The 15,579-nt window shown below is 38.1% G+C and overlaps 1 protein-coding gene across 13 annotated transcripts in view; it reads right to left on the bottom strand.

Moving 5' to 3' along the window:
• Positions 1–15,579, bottom strand: part of CCDC171 (coiled-coil domain containing 171) — a 293,940-nt gene that overhangs the window by 187,499 nt on the left and 90,862 nt on the right. For all 13 annotated transcript variants that reach the window (XM_070248923.1, XM_070248931.1, XM_023627387.2 and 10 more), the window contains one exon: positions 6,007–6,109. In XM_070248923.1, coding sequence (XP_070105024.1) covers positions 6,007–6,109 — 103 coding nt within the window. The remainder of the gene's footprint in view (positions 1–6,006; positions 6,110–15,579) is intronic.

Here is a 15,579-nt window from a genome sequence, read left to right as displayed (position 1 = left end):
CATCCCACATGCCACAACTAGAAGGACCCACAACTCAAAAAAATATATACAACTATGTACTGGGGGGGCTTTGGGGAGAAAAAGGAAAAGTAAAATCTTTTAAAAAAAAAAGGCATGCTTTAAAAAATAGCCAAATTCATAGAAACAGAAAGAATGGTGGTTACCAGGAGCTGGGGGGAGGGAGAAAAGGGGATGTGATGGTTAATAATATTATGTGTAAACTTGACTGGGGCATGGGCCCAGATATGTAGTTAAACATTATTTCTGGGTTGTCTATGAGGATGTTTCTGTCTATGAGGACTCACATTTGAATCAGTCGACTGAGTAAAGCAGATTGCTCTCCCCGACATGGGTGGGCCTCATACCACCAATTGAAAGCCTGAAAAGAACACAGGCTAAGTAAGAAAGAAGTCTCTCTCTGCCTGAGTGTCTTCAAGCTGGGACATTGGTCTCCTACCCTTAGATTCAGACTCACACTGAAACTTACACCCTCGGCTCTCTGGTTCTCAGGCCCTCAGAGTCATACTGGAACTATACCATCGGCTCTCCTGGGGCTCCAGCTTGCCAACTGCAGATCTTGGATTTCTCAGCCTCCATAATCATGTGATTAATTAACGATCCCATTAAAGAGGGTTGAACACGTTCAGTGAACTCACTCCCTTGGACTTCACAAACCAAAGCCAGGAGCATGATGAAGTAGGGCAAATTCAGTTTGTAAACCTTAGTGAATTGGGAGGTGAGGGAAGTAAGAGAGAAGAAACTGGTAAATGACACCAAAAGAGGCCTGTGCACTGCTCTTATATGCATTCTCAGCTTCTCAGTAACCCAGGAATCTCTAGATAAAAGCACCAGTCATGAGGTTCACAGGAACAATTAAAATTCTCAGGAAGATACTAGATCTAGGCAATAATCCTTTATTAAAGAAATAAAGGAGGAGAGAAGAGAAGAAAAGTCCAATTTCTTGTCCTGATTTTCCAAAGAGCAGTCCCTGAGACAGCACAATTCCTGGGTGATATATACATGCCTAAAGGCATCAAACACTGTTGCTATTATTTCCTAGGGTCCTTCAGCTTCTCCAGTCAAAAGAACAAGAATACCTCTGGAGTATGACAAATGATTTCCTCAAGGAAGGAAAGGTTGAAGAAGGTTGGAGGGGTCTGTCTCAGTCAACACAAAAGTCAACCACCCTGAGGGGGACCCAAGACTGAGCCGCAAGAAAAACCTTCTTTCATGAACTTAATGAAGGAAAAGTCACATTCTATATGTTTGCTAACATCCTCAGGCAGAGGTGAAACTGTTTTAGAAGAAACACTTGAGGCAGAAAGACTACACGGGTTCAAAGTGGGAAAGGATTTCTCCCCATACATACCCTACTATATGATTTTCCACCAGAAAATAAATGAGATATGAGCAGCTTTCATGCTTCAAATTCAGTGTAAAGTAGAAAACAGAAATAGGATATAAATGTCCCTGATCAAATAAACTGAGGCTATCTTGTCTAATGATAGTAGGCAATCAAAGGGCCATTTCTATGACCCATGTTAGATTGTACATCTTTTCCACTGAAGGACAATCTTCTTGGTGACTCCTTATGGATTACTACCCAAAAGATTGCTATAATTTGGAAAGAAACTCCAGGACTACTTTATAACCTCAAAAATTAAAACGTAAAATAGACCGTCAACTTGATATTAATTCATTCATGCTTTTATTGATTCATATTCAACAAATATTTATTGAGTGCCTTTTTTGTGCCAAGTATTGTACTAGCTGCTTAAAATACATTACTAAATAAAAGAGACAAAGATCCTTGCCCTCATGGAGCTTGGATATTGTGATAGTTAATTTTATGTGTCAACTTGACTGGGTTAAGGGATGTGCAGACAGCTGGTAAAACATTATTTCTGGGTGTGTCTGTGAGGGTGTTTCTGGAAGAGATTAGGATTTGAATCAGTAGACTGAATAAAGAAGATCTACCCTCACCAGTGTGGATGGACATCATCCAATCCACTGGCCCGCCCCACCCACCTCCGGCCCTTCCCCCACTAAAAGAAAAAGGCAGAAGAAGGGCAAATTCTCTCTCTTTTTGAGCTAGGACTTCCATCTCCTGCCCTCGGACACTGGAGCTTTTGGTTCTTGGGCCTTCCAATTCCAGGCCTTACATCAGCAGCCCCAAGATTCTAAGGCCTTTGGACTCAGACTGAATGATACCACTGGCTTTCCTGGTTCTTCAGCTTGCAGAGGACAGATCCTGGGATTTCTCAGCCTCCATAACCATGTGAGCCAATTCCTGTAATAAATCTCCTCTTATATATATCTACATATCTCCTATTGGTTCTGTTTCTCTGAAGAACCCTGACAATACAGATATAATAACAAATGCACCATGTAACATGTTAGAAATGTTGGACAGCAATAAGCTATGGGGAAAAAATAGTAGAACAAAATAGGGAGAGAGGTAGTGAAGCAAGTGGCATGGGAACGGATAGTGGGTAAGCCTCAGTAAGAAGATGTGATTTGAGCATAGATTTAAGGAAGACAAGAAAGAGAACTATACAGCTATATCTAGGTGAAGAACTTTCCAGGCAGAAGGAATGGCCAGCACAAAGGCCCCCAAGGCAAGAGCATGCTTGGTGTGTTCAAGAAACAGCAAGAGGCCAGAGGAGTCCAAACAGAGGGAGGGAGAGGGACAGTAGTAGGAGACGAGGTCAAAAGGGTGATAAAGGATAGGTAGGGGCAGCCCATGGTCGAGTCTTGCAAGCCACTGCCCGCACTTTGGGGTCTACTCTTAGTGAAATACAGAGCCCAGCAAGGTTTAGAGCATGTTAGATCATTCTGGTGGCGATAGAGAAAACAGACTGGAGGAGGGCAAGGTGGAAGCAGAGAGAACACTAGCCAGATGGGAAGGAGGTGTTGGAGGCATTAGGAAACAAGGTGCAAACTGTCACACTGACCATTGGTAAGGAGATCAGGTGAAATCTCTACGGAAACAGATGCCTGAATGTCTTGGACTAACTGAAACTTTACCTTATCTGTCACATGAAGATAAGCTGATGGGTTGCTCTTGCTTCAGAAAGATTTCTTAATGTAGAAGACCACAAAATCTGAAGAAGACAGGGAATAGAACACTTGCCAACTACTGTCAACTCTGGACTAAAATTCATTCAAGAAAATAATTTTCATTCATTCCATTTTAAAGAGCAAGTCATAAATTTTTTTTGTAACCATCCCTCTAAATTTCTACCATGGATTACTTTTCCTGAAATGGGGGGCGGGACAGAGTATATATTTAGCTGAAAGGTATGAAGAGGTAATAAAAGGGGGGAAAGCACGATTGCCTACTCATCATAGCTGCAAAAAAAAGGATCTCTCTGGAAAGCTTCCCCAAGATAACTGAATTAACTTTGTAATAAATTATAAGGCTGTGCTACCATCACATAGTCAGAATATGTCCCTATTTGAAACAGACTTTTTCTCAAAGACATAAATATTGTGAGATATATACATGCCTATGTATATCTCACACACACATACACACACACATATCCTTTTATTCACCTAGGATAAGTTTTTAAGTTACTTCATTTGGGAAGAACAAAATATTTGGTCATCTTTGTGTAGCTGAAGCCAGGTCTAATGCAGTAGGCAATCTTAATTGTTCAGGCTCTTCCATAAAATAAAATATTGAGCAATAAAGTTTATTATTTATGTCCCGCTTAGAGAAGTAACAAAAACCCAACCTGAGCTGGTGTAAGCAAAAAGGGCGTCCTTACAGTTAGACAGGATCGTTTCATGGAAGCCAAGAGCAAGAATGAGATCAGGTCCCAAGCAGGTAGGTGAATTAGTCAGGGTATCAGCAGGGAAAGAGATGGCACACTGAGAAGAGTTCATCAGAAGAGAATTTAATGAGGAGACTACTTACAGAAACGTGGACAGGTTAAGAGAAGCAGTAAGATATGATGAGGCACCAAGAACAAGCAAGAATGGAAAACCAACACCATGCCTAAGCCTAAAGGGTCAAGTGGAGGGAATGTTGTCACCACAGTCCAATACAAGCCACAGCTGTGGAAGAGAACCTGCTTGACAGGAGCTGTGGCTGCTGAAAACTGAAGCCACTACAGGAATGCACTGGAGCAGAGGGAGCAGGAGAAATAAATACTCTGACTTTCCTTTCTTTCTTTTCTTATCCTTCTTCTTCCACGCTCTTAACCTCCTGCTGGTAGACCCACTGTCTAAATCTAACCAGAAGCCAGAGGGCAAACGAGCCCAGATCATGCAGTCCATAGAGGTCAGCCTCTACAAGGCAAACCAGAGACCAGAGAAGAACAGTTCTCAGGGGGTAAAAGAGTGAAGAACCACCACAGTACAGAAACAAAGACCAATCTACAAGAGTACAAAATCACTAATTCAGTGCACAGTCCCTTTTCCAGAAATTCTTTCTCTGTAATATAGAGGGTTTGCATATATACGGGAAACTAGGAAGTTAAAAAAGGGTGGTTACTAAAAGATAAGTATAAAAAGAAAAACTTTAATAGAAGACAGTTCTTTTTCTATAGTCTTAGTAATAGCTTGTAAGTTGCTTTATTATCAATGATTTCATTTTAAAACTCAAAGGAGACATGATCTGACCATTCTTAGCTTTTCTAATTCAACTCTGAGGAAATATTTAAAATAATATTGAGGCATAAGATATGCTATGATAATAACTTAAAATTTTTTAAAGATCCTAATACTATTAAACAATGCTACATTTCAATAATAAAACAGTACCATTGCAAAAGAAAATTTTATTATCCAAAGCTTCATGAACTATATTTGAAAACTGGATATCTATTTTTTATGTCACTTTTATACTCTTTGATTTTTCCACAGTAAGAAACTATGAAACACTAATGCTTTTGGAAAAAGTTTAAATAAACACAAAGAAAGTTACACATTAATTTCATAAAATTACTGCTAAAAGAATATCAAGAATAAAAGCAGACCCCGAAAAAGATAATAGCAAAGCACACTAAATTTCTGATAGGTCACCAATAGAGATCTGTAGATGCACAAGGTAAAAATGGGCCTTGATCATATATTTCTGCTTTTTTGAGGACAAGGAACTTTCCTGAACTTCAGAGTTTCCTAAAGAATTCATTTGCCAGATACCTGTTTGATTCTTTTAAAAAACAGTCGTGGAGCTCAATTTTAAAGTGTAAGGAATTCAATTTTAGGTGCTTTTTGAGGAACATAACTGAGTCAGAAAACAACTAAATAATTCAAGGCCAATAGTATGGCCAAAGAAAACAGAGGTAAAAAAGTAAAAGTACTTCAGTCAGAACTACTATAGCACATACAATGGCATAAACAGAAAAAATTAATGAAGTAGAAACCATGAACAGCATTCATGAGCCGACTAATGCTTTCACTAGTTCCCAAAATATGCCTACCTAATACACAATTTTTATAGTCCTTTATCATATTAAGTGTGCTAATACTAAAGTCAAAACACTTTACCTAAGCAAAGCACTCTTATCTGGAGAATATATACGTATGGTAGTAGGAAATGAAGGCGAAAACCAGCTTAGAAAGCAATAGTGTAGAATATGCACTATGTTACAGCCTGTGTCCTACATAACCTTTTGAATGTATGACCTTTAAGTTGCTGAAGGTTGCCTCAGAATTTGGCTCAGTTTGATCGAAACATCTGTTCCCCTTGCAGGTAGACTGTAAGGACTTTTTTCTCAGTTGGATTCAGAACACAGCAAGTGAGCCCTTGTCTGTCCAATCATACAGACCCCAACACTTGTAAATCAAGTTCTGGGAGGACAACAGCAGGTCCACATTCCATCACCCTTTCCCAGCCAGCTAGGCCAACTGACTGCTGTGAGAACCGCTCTGATCATGTCATCAAATCAAAACAAGTTGAGATGAGGGACTGTAAGAGGCATCTGCAGAATTCCCAAAACGTAGGGACTTTGGAACATTGACAGATGCATCTGTCATTTCATACCTTCAACTAACCTGATGTCCACTGGCCCGACACAGGAAAGCTGTCCAAGATCGATTCCAATTCTTTCACATTATTTTCACATGTCTCTACTAGAAAAGCCTGGTGCTTCTTAGCCTGTTAATTAAGAAAAAAATTACACATAATAAGGTCACACATTATAAGAGCTGCAGAGTTTTTGGGTGAACATATACAGCACAATTAAGTACAATCTGATAATTACTCCATTTAAATGTATTATTAATAAACCTTTTTCTATCTTAATCATATCTTTTACTTGGCTTACTGTAACAGTGTACAAGGTCTCAATAACAATTTACTGAGGCCTTAATGCCTGGCATTATTCTAAATGTTTTATATGTAGTAACTCTTTTTATCCTCACAAACAAACCTATGAGGAAAGGGCTATTATTATCCCAATTTTACAGATAAGAAAACTGAGACACTGAGGAATTAAGGAACATGGTTGCCATCACGTGGCCAATTGCCAGAGAGTGGTCAAAAGTGAATGCAGGGGCCCGTCCCTTAGCCGAGTGGTTAAGTTCTCTCGCTCCTCTTCAGAGGCCCAGTGTTTCACCAGTTCAGATCCTGGGCGCAGACATGGCACCTCTCATCAGGCCATGCTGATGGGGGGGTCCCACATAGCACAACCAGAGGCACTCACAACTAGAATATACAACTATGTACTGGGGGTCTTTGGGGAGCATAAGAAAAGAAAAAAAAAAAGATTGGCAATAGATGTTAGCGCAGGTGCCAATCTAAAAAAAAAAAGTGAATGCAGTAAGACCAATTAGAGACCTGCAGCAGTCTACTCGAGAGGCGATGGCCGCTTAGGCCAAGGTCTCAGCAGTGAAAAAGGGTGAGGGGGTGTGTGAACTGGAATGATACTTGGAAGGTGCAAAGGCCAGACCTTGGCAACATTACACTGGATCAACTACATTGATGGGATTAGACTGGATTGGATTGAACTAGATTGGACTGGATAAGGTTGGGAAAGTGCTCAGATAAAAGGAGGAGTCAAGACTGATCCCAAGGTTTCAGGCTAAGAGAACTGAGTAGATTTCAGTTGTTGAGTGAGAACAATGGAGGTAGAGAAGGTCTTATTTTGGCTGTTTTTATTTGTTTATTTACTTGCTTGTTTGGGGTGGGGAGTATGAATCTGAATTCTGTTTCAATCATATTCCATTGGAGACACCTTTAAGACACTCCCAGTACCAGCACAAAGATTGGCAAATAACAGGCCCTAAATAAATATATTTGAACTAACAAAGAACAAACAAAGTAGAAAAATATGGAAGGCAGCTGGACATAATGGTGTAAAGCTCAGAAGAGAGGTCAGGCATAGGTTTGGGAATCATTTACAGGTATGACCTGAAGCTTTGCCTTGAGAGTGTTTGATAGGAAGAGAAAAGAGCCTAGGACAAAGCCTTAAGGAACTCCAGAATTTAATAGAAAAGAAAAAGCCAGCAAAGACTGGGAAAAAAAGGAAGAAAAAACAGAAGAGTATAGCATCACAAAAACCAAGATAAGAGAACATTTCAAGGACAGAGTTGTATGTCACAGAATATTCAAGCAAAATGGAGACTAAAAAGTGCTCACTGGGCATGGAAGTTATTGGTCAGCTTGATGAAATCTGTCATAACCCAGACTGCAACAGGCTAAAGAGGATTAAGCCTGAATTTTTTGGGTCTTAATTGATTGAGAGATAAGTAAATAGAATCAGGAAGTTTAGATAACCCTTTCTTGGTAAGAAGGGAAACAGAGATAAAGGCAGTAGCTGCAAAGGAGAGTGGGTCGGAGAAGAGGTTTTTTTTAGTACGTGAGAAACTTACGCACATTTAAAAGCTGACAAGCCTGAGGCACTGGTGAAGGAGATACAGAAGAAATGGGAGAACAGCTATCACATGACAAAAGTACATCCATAAAATATGCAAACTAATAATTATTTCTGTAGACGTCAGTTCAATTATCACTTCTTCGGAAAAGCTATCCTTTACCTCCCTGACTATATCAATTCCCTCTATTAGATTCTTCTCAGCACTCATCACAATTATGATTCTATGGTATTCGAGTAGGTCTTTTGTTAATGTCTATCTCATAGAATATAAGCTCCATGAGGGGAGTAAATGTAATCTTTTTTTTTTTTTTTTTTGGCCTCACCAGTGTATCTCCAGCACCTCGACAATACCAAGTATCTAAAATAAGAGTTAAATAGTTCAATAAATTATAGTACGTTATCAACAGAAGTCTGTTAAGTCAATTACAATTCATCAACACAGACTTAAAATAGAAAGCGGAGGCTCTTCTTCATGTATTAATATAGAAAGACCTCTAAGCTCTGTTGTTAAGCTAAAAACAAAAGAGGGGGTGAAAAAAGTGTGTTCTATAAAATAAATGATAGAAGGTCTAACTGAAAGCCCTCTGAGTTAGGATGCAAAACAGAAGCAAATCCAGACTTCAAGTTTCCTGCATTAGCAAACCATCACTAAGACTTTTTTTAATGTTGTAATATTAAACAAGTTAATAACAGAGGGAAAAAAAGAAGGGGAACAGTCTGTTTAATATGGTACCATTTGTGTAAAATGTGTGTGTGTGTATATTTGTAAATGTAGTGAGAATCTCTGCACAGAATCACAAGAAAGTAGTAACTATGGTTGCCCCTGGGAAGAGAAGAATCTGGTGGCTAAGGCCCGGGAAGAGAGAGGTTTCATTTTTCACTGCACAACCTTTTGCATCTTTGAAATCTTGGATCATGTGTACCCATTATCTATTCAAAAATTTCATTAGATTTTTGAAAAACAGTAAATAAACAAGCTAACAAACAAAGAAAACACTTTTCTACAGAAGATATACATGTACTTTACTAGAGTATTAGGAAAAGCTATGAGGACCAATTGAGTTAAGAGGCCCAGATGGAGATTTCTGGATATTATCAAAACACAGACTCACAGACCAATGTAAGGTTCATATTCATAGAAAAAGAAACACCACGTTTCAGTTGTTAAAAAATAAAAAAGTAAAAGCATCAAAATGGAATATATTACCAAGGGCCACCAAAGTTTATCTTAAAAAGTATTTATAAAGCACCATTTATATATATATAAAGATAATACATTATAAAGTTACTTTTATTTATTAAATATTTAAATATTCTATTAGAGGTCAGCCCGGTGGCACAGCAGTTAAATGCACACGTTCCGCTTCGGAGGCCCAGGGTTCGCTGGTTCAGATCCCGGGTGCGAACATGGCACTGCTTGGCACGCCATGCTGTGGTAGGTGTCCCACATATAAAGTGGAGGAAGATGGGCACAGATGATAGCTCAGGGCCAGTCTTCCTCAGCAAAAAGAGGAGGATTGGCAGCAGTTAGCTCAGGGCTAATCTTCCTCAAAAAGATAAATAAATAAATAAATAAATAAAAAATATTCTATTAAATTCTCTGAGTTTACCTACATTATGACAGTTAAAAAAATAAAGACAAATAGAAGGTAACTCAATCCTCACAGGTAAGTTTTATTTACAGTTGGCTTTATAATTAAAGAAACTTTAACATATATAATTTTTTAAATTTAAAAAATTTTTAAATTTTATTTATATAAAAAATATATACTATGTATAATTTTTCTTCAAATAGGATCATGTATAAACACTACTATATAACTTACTTTTCCATTCTTAGTATGTCTCTGACATCTTTCCATATCACAAATTTTTTTTAGTTGCATAATACTCCATTGTTTAGATGTATTGTTAATTTAACCAGTCCCCTACTGCTAAGATTTATAGGTTACTTACAATTTTATGCTACTAGTGGTAATACTACAATACACATCCTTGTATGTGTACTTGCATATCTTTGCATGCACATTCAAGTATATCTACTCAACAAACTAGAAATAGATTTGATGGATGAAAGGGTAAGTACAACTGCTTTTAGACAGCTGTCACCAAATTGCTCTCCAAAGAGTCCCATCAGAGCATACTGTCACCCAGGGGAGTCCCTAAAACATTTTCCACGTCTAAGTTGTGCCTGCTTTTGGGAACCAAGGCAGAACATTGCCAGATGGCCAAACAGCAGAAGCAGTCCAAACCAGAAAGGTCCAAGATGGCAATGGGGTGCCATGTGCAAAAGGAAATGTGTGCAAAATGGAAGGGAAGATCTGCGCAAGCCCCAAATGGCCTCGCCCCGAGTGATGACTCAGAGACCCCCTTCCCCTTCACATCCCATAAGAATTCTTCTCACCTTCCCTTTGCGGAGAAGGTGTTTTAGAGCATGAGCTCTGCCTCCTCCACTCATTGATCAATGAATAAAGTTTCTGCTCTGCTATTTGGAACCTGGTCTTGTTCTATTTGCGTGATCAGCTCCTGGCAAAAGGACCCACTTGCAGGACACTGGTCCCTTAGGGCTCAGTAACAAAATACCATAAACAGTATAAATGCCTATTTCCCAACAGCTTTCCAATGGTAAGCATTTAATGTGCATTTCCTTTTTTTTTTTTGAGGAGGAGGATTAGCCCTGAGCTAACTGCTGCCAATCCTCCTCTTTTTGCTGAGGAAGACTGGCCCTGAGCTAACATCTATGCCCATCTTCCTCCACTTTATATGTGGGATGCCTACCACAGAATGGTGTGCCAAGCGGTACCATGTCTGCATCCTGGATCCAAACTGGCAAACCCTGGGCCACTGAAGTGGAACATGCGCACTTAACCGCTGCGCCACCAGGCCGGCCCTAATGTGCATTTCTTAATTTTAAATAAGATTAAGCATCTTTTCATATATTTACTAGGTATCTGTACTTCCTTTTCTATGACTGTCTTTTCATATCATTTGCCCATTTTTATATTACATTGTCATATTTTCCTTAGTGATATATAACAGTCCTTGGGAAATTACGGAAACATTCCCTTTGTCATACATGTTGTAAATCATTATTGCAAATTTGTCATTTGTCTTCCAACTATATTCCTAAACATAAAGCTGTAGTTTTTTAAAGATTGTATTTTTTTCTTTTTTCTCCCCAAAGCGCCCCCAGTACATAGTTGTATATTTTAGTTGTGGGTCCTTCTAGTTGTGGCATGTGGGACACCACCTCAGCATGGCCCGATGAGCGGTGCCATGTCCACACCCAGGATCCGAACTGGTGAAACCCCGGGCCGCCGAAGCAAGTGATCAAATTTATCAATAATTTGCTTTGGGACTTCTAGATTTTGTGTCATACTTTCCTTACTCCAAGATTACAAAACACTTAATTCCCTTTTTCTTTCAGTGCTTTTTCATCTTCCTCTTTTATGGCTCTTTCATCAATCTAAAATTTGTTTGATACAAGCAATATGGCAAGGATTTAGTTTTATTTTTTCCTCTTATGTATAGCCAGTTATCCAAAAACTATTTATGGAATAATATATCTTTAGACACTGATTTGACATTCTATGATATTGTGATTTATAGTAAGAAATATATATATTTGGTCTTCCTCCATGGTTCCTGGCACACAGCTCCCTAAAATCCTTGTAATTTCTTAATGAGAGCCATAAGGGCATCTTTTTTTATAATATTTAGTTTTGTTCCTAGTTCCTCAAATAGCTTCAGAGTGATAAAGGTGAAACGGGTGTCTTTAGTTATTCAGAACAAATTCCTTTCAACCACAACTGAGTTTATGTTAATGTGGTGATTTTTGGAAAGCCCCTACATAACCAAAGGATAGGGGCTGGTTGCCAGGAGACCCAACCCTGTGATTAGAGGGCTGGAACTTTCAGCCCAACTTCCCCAACGTCCAGGGAGGGGAAAGGAGATACAGGTTGAATCAGTCATCAATGGCCAATGATTTCATCACTCCTACCTACGTAATGAAGCCTCCATAAAACCCCAAAAGGACAGGGTTTGGGGAGCTTCCAGGTTGGGGAACACCTGGAGACGCAGGGAGGGTGGCAGGGCCCAGGAAGAGCACCGAAGCTCAGGGACTCTTCCCACATACCTTGCCCTATGCGTCTCTTTCATCTGGCTGATCCTGAGTTATATCCTTCTATTAAAAACCGGTGATCTAGTAAATATACTGTTTTCCTGCATTCTGCGAGCCTCTCTAGCAAATCGATCAAACCTGAGGAGCGGGTGGTGGGAATCTCTGACTTACAGCCGGTTGGTCAGAAGCACGGGTAACAACTTGGACTTGCGACTGGCATCTGGATTGTGGGGGACAGGGACAACTATAATTGTTTTATAATCTTGGAGTAAGGAAAGTATGACACAAAATCTAAGTACATAGTGTCAGAATTGTGTCAAAATAGAGGATACCTAGCTGATGTGGCAGAATTCCCTGGTGTGGGGAAATCCTCACACACTTGGTGACTAGAAGTGTCTTGTGTGAGCAGTGTTGTGTGTAGAGAGAGGAGACATATCAGAGTGTGTTTTTCCTTAGAGTTAAAGTGTTTTCCTTTACACAAACCAATTTTATCATATACTAAGCTCCCATACATATTCATAGCTATTCTTGAACTTTCTATTCTGTTTCATTGATTTCTCTATTTTGTCAGTACCAAAATTTTAATTACGGTAACTTTATACTTTTTTTAAATTTTACTGAGATGAAATACAATTCACTCTATTAAAGTATACAATTCAATGTTTTTAGTATATTCACAGAGTTGTGCGACTATAACCACAATCTAAATTTAGAACATTGTTGTACCCACAAAAAGATATGCCGTTCTCCATTCTCTCATCACCACCCCAAGCCCTAAGCAAACTCCATTCTCATTCCTATTTCTATAGATTCACCTATTCTGGACACTTCATATAAATACAATCATAAAGTATGTGGCCTTTTATGACTGGCTTCTTTCATAAAGAATAATGTTTTCAAGGTTGACCCATGTTATAGCATGTATCAGTTACTGTATTCTTATTGCCAAAAATATTGTATCATATCAATAAGCCACATTTTATTTATCCATTCATCAGTTGATGAACATTTGGGTTGTTTCCACTTTTTGGTTATTATGAAGAATGCTGTTATGAACCTCCATGCACAGGTTTTTGTGTGGATGTAGATTTTTGTTTCTCCTGGGCACATACTTAGGAGTGAACTGCTGGGTCACCTGAGCACTCTAGGTTTAACTTTTTTAAAAACTGCCAAATGTTTTTCCAAAGGGGCTGAACCATTTTCCATCCCCACCAGCAATGTATGAGGGTTCCAATTTCTCCACATATTCACCAAAACTTGCTATTGTCCACTTTTTTTATTACAGCCATGCTAATGAGTGTGAAGAGGTATCTTATTGTGGTTTTGATTTGCATATCCCTGACTAATGATTTTGAACATCTTTTCACTTCTTATCAGCACTTTGTATATCTTCTTTGAAGAAACATCTATTTAAACTTTTTACCTATTTTCTAATTGAGTTATTTCTCTTTTTATTATTGAATTGTAAGAGGTATTTATATATGCTGAATACAAGTCCTTTATCAGACATTTGACATGCAAAAATTTTCTAGCATTTTGTGGGTTGTATTTTCACATTCTTTAAAGTATCCTTTAAAGCATAAAAGTTTTTAATTTTCGTGAAGTCCAATGTATCTACTTTTCGTCACTTGTGTTTTTGGCATAGCACCTAAGAAACCTTTGCCTAACAGTTTTGTAGTTTTAGCTCTTATATTTGAGTCTATAAACCTTTTAACTTTCATGTAGGGGTTCAAATTCATTCCTTGGAATGTGGATACTCAGTTCTCTCAGCAGTATTTGGCGAAAAATACTATTCTTTCCCCACTGAATTGACTTGGCACCCTTTTTGAAAATCAATTCAACATAATTGTAAGGGTTTATTTCTGCACTCTCAATTCTTTTCTATTGATCTGTATATCTTTCATTATGCCAATACCACATTGTCTTGATTGCTATGACTTTGAAGTAAGCTTTAAAATTGGGAAGTGTTACTCCTCCAACTTTCTTCTTTTTCTAAATTATTTTGGCTATTCTAGGTTTCTTGCATTTCCACATGAATTTTAGCACCAGCATGTCAATTTCTACAAAAAGCGAGCTGGAATTTTGATAGAGATTGTATTAAGTCTATACATCAATTTCAGGAGTTCTAACATCTTAATGGGTAACAATATTAACTCTTACAATCCATGAACATGGGATGTCTTTCCATTTACTTAGGTCTTGTTTAATTTCTTTCAGCAATAATTTGCAGTTTTGAGCATACAATTCTTGCATTTCTTTTGTTAAGTTATTCCTAAGTATTTCATTCTTTTTAATACTATTATAAATAGAATTATTTCCTTAATTTCATTTTTGGATTGCTCTTGCTAATGTATGTAAATACAACTGATTTTGTGTATCAGTCTTGCATTGTATCCTGCAACCTTGCTAATCTCATTTGTTAGTTCTAATAACTCTGTGTGTGTATATTCCTTAGAATTTTTTAATATACAAGATCACATCATCTGCAAATACATAGTTTACTTCTTCCTTTCTAAAATGAAAGTCTTTTATCTCTTTTTCTTGCCTAATTGTCCTGGCTGGAACCTCCAGTACAATGTTAACTAGACGTGGTGAGAGTATACATCCTTGCCTTGTTCCTGATCTTGGAGAGAAAGCATTCAGTCTTTCACCATTAACTATGACGTTAATTGTAGGTTTTTCATAGATCCTCTTTATCTGTATGAGGAAGTTCCTGTCTATTCCTAGTTTGTTAAGCATCTTTATCATGAAAGGTTGCTGAATTTTATCAAATGTTTTTCTATGTCTCTTGAGATGATCATTTAGTTTTTGACATTCTACTACTAAGATGTTTTACACTAATTGATTTTCAGACGTTAAACCAGTCTTACATTCGTGGGGTAAATTCCACTTGATCACAGTTCACAGTGCAAAATCTTTTTTATATCTTGCTGGATTCACTTTGCTAGTATATTGTTGAGGATTTTCACATCTATAATCAAAAAGAATACTGGTCCAACTTTTCTTTTCTTATGATCTCTTTGTCTGGTTTTGTTATCAGGGTAATAATACTGACTTCACAGAACAAGATAGGAAGTGTTATCTCCTCTTCTGTTTTTTGAAAGAATTTGTGAAAAACTGGTGTTAATTCTTCCTACATTTAGTAGAATTCACCAGTGAAGACATCTGGGTCCAGGCTTTTGTCTATGGGAAGTTTCTTGATTACTAAGTCTATCTCTTTACTTGTTATAGTTCTGCCCAGATTTTCTATTTCTTCTTCATCAGTTTGGTAGTTTGTGTCTTTTTAGAAATTTGTCCAATTCATCTAAATTATCTAATTCGTTGGCATACAGTTGTTCAGTTTCTCTTAAAATTCCTTTTATGTCTGTAAAGTCAATAGTTGTGTCCTCTCTTTCATTCATGATTTTAATAATTTGAGTCTCCTCTCTTCCTTGGTCCCTTGTGCCAGTGAGTCTTTCACTCTGCGTTAATGGGTCTTGGGGCATGTTTTCAAGTCTGCCTCACATCCTGTTCTGAGTGCTCCTGAGAGGTTTCAGCCTACCACATGCACAGAGCCTTCTCAACCCCTAGACTTAACTGCGACCCCAGTAGGGATCTTCTTTGCTGTGTTTCTCTAGTTCTATTAAACTT

The sequence above is a fragment of the Equus caballus genome, chromosome 23 (genome assembly GCF_041296265.1).
Source record: "Equus caballus isolate H_3958 breed thoroughbred chromosome 23, TB-T2T, whole genome shotgun sequence".
NCBI classification, from domain to species: domain Eukaryota; kingdom Metazoa; phylum Chordata; class Mammalia; order Perissodactyla; family Equidae; genus Equus; species Equus caballus.
Note: the sequence above shows the minus strand (reverse complement) of the source record. Positions and strands in the feature narration are given on the sequence as shown.